This window comes from Fukomys damarensis, unplaced genomic scaffold (genome assembly GCF_012274545.1).
Source record: "Fukomys damarensis isolate Sample0158 unplaced genomic scaffold, DMR_v1.0_HiC HiC_scaffold_30, whole genome shotgun sequence".
NCBI lineage: Eukaryota > Metazoa > Chordata > Mammalia > Rodentia > Bathyergidae > Fukomys > Fukomys damarensis.
The window spans coordinates 4,068,198-4,072,924 of record NW_022900942.1 but is presented as its reverse complement, the minus strand read 5'-3'; the positions used below and the strand labels follow the sequence as shown (position 1 = coordinate 4,072,924).

The 4,727-nt window shown below is 58.5% G+C and overlaps 1 protein-coding gene across 3 annotated transcripts in view; it reads left to right on the top strand.

Annotated features, from left to right (window-relative positions):
• Positions 1–35: 35 nt before the first annotated feature.
• Positions 36–4,727, top strand: part of Pkn1 (protein kinase N1) — a 22,675-nt gene continuing 17,983 nt past the window's right edge. Inside the window, exons 1-3 of one of the 3 annotated variants that reach the window (XM_033757358.1) lie at positions 36–697; positions 1,646–1,795; positions 4,541–4,721. In XM_033757358.1, the coding sequence (XP_033613249.1) occupies positions 641–697; positions 1,646–1,795; positions 4,541–4,721 (388 nt within the window). In that variant the 5' untranslated portion in view covers positions 36–640. Of the gene's footprint in view, positions 698–1,645; positions 1,796–3,306; positions 3,361–4,540; positions 4,722–4,727 lie in introns of those variants that run through there. The other 2 variants (XM_033757359.1, XM_010613447.3) reach the window with 2 other exon arrangements.

Genomic DNA, 4,727 nt, shown 5'->3' with positions numbered 1-4,727 from the left:
CGGGGGTGAGAAGAGGCGGTCCCGCGCGGCCAGTGCATCCCAGACTGAGGGTCGGGGTACAGGGAGCCTCGGGGGCGCGGCCGCTGTGCTCCCCAGGACCCTTGCGTCCCTTCCCCTGCCCCAGCTTCACCTGGGCAGGTGCCCTGAGCGTCACCTGCCACCCCGCCCGCGGGCCGACGCCTCCCAGATAGGCACCTGTTGGCGGAAGTGCCCGAGTCACCTCATTAGGCTCCGGAACCGAGGACCCCCCCCCAATCTGCCCTTCGAGCTGCAGAGGCTGCCCGGTGGCATTTGCTTCCAGGTGTAGACTGCCCCTGTCAGCAGGGCGAGGATGCTCCTGACCCTGGAATCCTGCCTGCATACCAGGATGGCGGCCTGGGTCACCCTCCACCTGTGGCTCACCCTGTGCCACCTGGGGGGGTGTCACTTTCTCCACCTATGCTGAACCGACCAGAGGACCCTCCCACCCTTTTTGGTTCCTGATCCAAACCTGAGATGTGTGGGGCTGGTGCCTCCCAAGCCAGTGCCTCTCCATCCAGTCCATTGTCCCATGGTTGCTGTGTAACTGTGTTTTCGTCTCCTTTCACACCTGCCCCATCCCCTCTGTGTCTTCCCTGTGTCCCTGTCCCCAGTCCCTCTGATGGCCTGTCAGCCTTGCGGAGGAGCTGGGCGTATCTGGTGTTGCAGATCACACAAGGTCAGACCTTGGGGCTGGGATGGGCCGGGGTCCCTGCCTCCAGCTACATCTGGGGACAGCTGTGTGGGACCCCCGGTGCCTGCATGCGCTTGGCGTGAAACACGCCTGCCCCGATGGAGGATGTGATCCCTGGAATGAGACTGGACCTGTGCCTGATCCCCTTCCCATCTGATAGCCAGTCTTTCCCCCTCTTGGTGATTCTTTCCTTGTGGTTGCTTGGGCCTGCTGCTCCTGTCCCTCTGTCCCAATGTGTCTGTTCTGTGTCCTGCAAACATCCTGTCCCAACTCCGGAAACACCCAAGGCAGTGGTATCTCAGGACATGCCAGTCTAGGTCACTGGCCACCCTGGGAAAAGAGTTTCCTGGAGATGGGCACCCTGGGTTTGATACCCCTTCATGTATAGTGGGAAGTGGAGGTGCAGGGATTCTCCATGGCTCTGCCAGGCCTGACTCCTGAGTTTGCCCTGCTGGCCCTCAGGTGACCTCTTTTCCCCTGGCAGAAGTGAGTCACCCAAGGGAGGAGGACCCAGGAGGCCCGGCGTCCCTCCTTCCCTGATTTCCATATTCTGAGCCTCCTGTGCTGCAGAACTGGGGTTGAGGGAGGTCATCCCTCCTCCTGGGCCCTCCCTATTGAGCTGGCCTCACTCCTGGCTGTGTCCTGGCTCTGCCTGTTGGGGACAGGGTGGAGCTGGCAGTGAGGTGACAGGTGGGGCCTGCATAGGCTAGGGTGGGATTAGGTGAGCCTGGGTTTCAACTCCAGTGATGCCACTTTCTTGCTGTGTGACCCTAGCCAGTCTTCACTCTCTGAGATGGGAGGCAGGGCTGCTGGGATATCTGTAGTGGTCCCAGCCCATGTTTGACCCCAGGTCCAGCCCAACACTTGGCAGCCTTCACATGGCCCACATTTGGGGCTGGATTTCTGTGGTGAGGGCCACCCCTTGCCCTGTAGGAAGAACCTACACCATCCCTGGGCTCAATGTCACAGAAGCTACCTCTGAACTCCCAGACATGGCCACCAGCCCTCAGGGCTTGGGACAAAATCCCTACCAATAGGGAAGGACCGCTGTCACCTTTCCGAGCCTGTTTCCTCCCACATAAGGTAGGAAGAGGCATAATAGCCGCTCAGATGTTCGGTGAAAGGAGGGTGAGGGGATGGTAGAGTTAGGAGATGCTGGCTCTTGGGCACCCTGAGGGGAAATGGCCCTGGGGCCCCCGCCAGGGACAGCTGCTGCGGAGGTCAGACAGGAGCAGTGAGGATCTTCTCAGCCTGCGTTGAGAATCTCAGCGATGGTGGGGGCGGGGAGGCACCGGAGATTGAACCCAGGGAATTCACACTGAGCTACATTCCCAGCCTTTTAAAAATAGTTTTTATTTTTTAAGAATAATTTTTATTTTGAGACAGCGTCTCCCCATGTTGTTCAGGGTAGGCTTGAGTTTGTGACCCTCGTGATGCAGCTTCCTGTCGTAGCACCACTGGGATTACAGGTGTGCCCTACCATGCCTGGTTTGAGGGCTCTTGTTTTACATCCTGGCCCCACGTCCTGCAGGCTGTGGTACTTTGGGACAAGTTGTGTCACTGCTCCCTCTCCATGTTGACAATGGGTTGATGCTAGCACCCATGTGATATGACCTCGGGGAGGTTTGCCGTAGCTGCCGTTATTGTCATTCTGTGCTGTGCTGGGCTGGAACCCAGGCCTTGCACAGGCTGAGTGAGTGCTGCATCTCACCGTGCTCTACCCTGTAACACTATTAAGAGTTGAGCTCTGGTGTGTGTTTGGCAGGTGGTTTGTGTGCTGTTTGGGGGCTGGGCTTGTCCCCTGCCCCAGTGCTGTCACCTCGCAGTGTTTGTCTGAGGGGCTGCTACTGGGCTGGCTGGTCCCCTTAGGCTGTGGTTGTACCCGTAGCTGTCTGGACAAGAGGAAGCAGGAAGTCAGACTGCCGCCTGCAGGAAGGGGGCCTGGCCTCTGCAGAACTGGCTGTTCTGACCTTGAGGGGAAGTTGGGGATGGGGCAGGGGGAGGGCCTGGCTGTGGGACGTGTTCAGGTAGTAGCAGTGCTGGAGGCTTATGGAGCATGGGCGTGCTTCAAGGCCCTAGGCAACCGTGCACATGTGTGTGAGCTGTGTGCCTGCAAGGGCAAGCGGCCATGTCCACTTGGGCACGTGGGTGTGCATTGTACAAGTTCTGGAGTGACCCGCAGGAGCACTTGCCAGTGTTTGCATATGAGCGTGTATTCAGGTAGACACAGGAGTGTGCCTGTGTGTGAGCCCATGTTCCCACACACACTGATGTTCATGCATACACCGGTAGCTGTGCCAAAGGACTGACACACACACTCACTCCCTGTAGCCTGTGTACCCACATGGAGCCTGCTTGCCATTCACATCAGGGGCCTATACTCCCTGTCACCTCGTGGGGACAGGAATGATGGCCATCCCTGGGCTGCCCCAGAAAGAGAAGGACATCCACCTTGCCAGTGTTGGAGGGGAGGTCCCCTTAATGCCCCTGAGCTGGCCCGTCAGGCGCGGGGAGTGCTGGGAGCTGGCAGGAAAGAGGAAGTGGCGGCCCAGAGGCCCTGGCGGGGCTGAGGTCCAGGAAGAGGGCGGGGCCCTCAGCGGGGACCCAGGATGGCAGAGGCTGATCCCCCTTCGGAGCAGGAGCTGGAGGTGGGGGCTGGGTCCCCACGGGGAGGGACAGAAGGGGACCCCTGAGGTACAGGCAAGAGGCCTTGCCCTAGATACCTTTGGGTTTGGGACTGAGTAGAAGAGATGGGGCGCCAGCATCAGAGTTACCTGGGTGGAGAGCAAAAATATTTGGGGCCCTTTGGGGCGCACACGTTGGAGAAACAGGAAGGAAACAGGAGGTCCCAAGTCCTTGGGACTTAGGGGTCCCGAGTTTTTTAAGGGTAGGAGGGAATATGGGACCTGTTCTTGGGACCTCCTACTTTGGGGATACGGCAAAGAGAAGACAGGGCCCGTCCTTGGCACCTTCTAGTTGAGTGGATACAGCAGAGGGAAGAAAGAAGGGGCCTTAGGGCTGGGACTTAGCTCAGTGACGCTGTGCCTGTCTTGCAAGCGCAAGTTCCTGAGTTCAATCCCCGGTACAGGGGGAAAAAAAGAAGGGACCTTTCCCTCAAGAGTAGCTGAGTGTGGTGGTGCACGCCTGTGGGAGCCTGAGGCAGGAGGACTGAAACTTTAAGTCCAGTCTGGGCAACTTAGTGATTTAGTGAGAATCGGTCTCAAAATAAAATTAAATTTAAAAGACTGGGAGTTGGGTGTAGCGGCACACACTTGTAATCCCAGCACTCCAGTGGCTGAGGCAGGAGGATCACTGTGAATCTGAGGTCACTCTGGGCTGCACAGTGAGACTGTCTCAATAAATAAATAAAATTAAATAAAACACTGGAGATTAGCTCAGTGCAAAGGCCCTAGGATCAGTTGTCAGTATAGAAAACCATTCGTACGCTGGGGGTAGAGCAGAGGGAAGATAGTGCCTGTGCCTGAGACCTGAGATAGTTTGGGTGGTAGCAGACGGGAGAAGGAATCGTCCCTCAGAGCCCCTGGTGTGAAGGGCAGAGGGGAAAATGGGGTCTGCCCTCCAGAACCTCTACCCATGGGACAGATGGAGAGATGGGGCTGGACTGTGGGCTGCCCTGCTTTTAGCTGTAGCTTATCCTTTGACATCTCAGTTTGGGGGAGTCAAAGAGCAGAGCAAGGCCTGTCTCACCTCTCCGTCTTGGAGATGAGAGGGGAGGAGCAGGCCTGGCCTGGGTTCCAGTGCAGGGTGGAGGCTGGGCCAGCTTGACTGCTCCTGGGCCTCGGCCCTGACTGTCCGTCGTCCCCGCAGAGTGAGCCCTGGTCCCTGCTGGAGCACTTGGGCCTGGCAGGTGCGGACCTGGCGGCTCCCGGGGTGCAGCAGCAGCTGGAGTTGGAGCGGGAACGGCTGCGGCGTGAGATCCGCAAGGAGCTGAAGCTAAAGGAAGGTGCGGAGAACCTGCGGCGTGCGGCCACTGACCTGGGCCGTGGACGGGGCC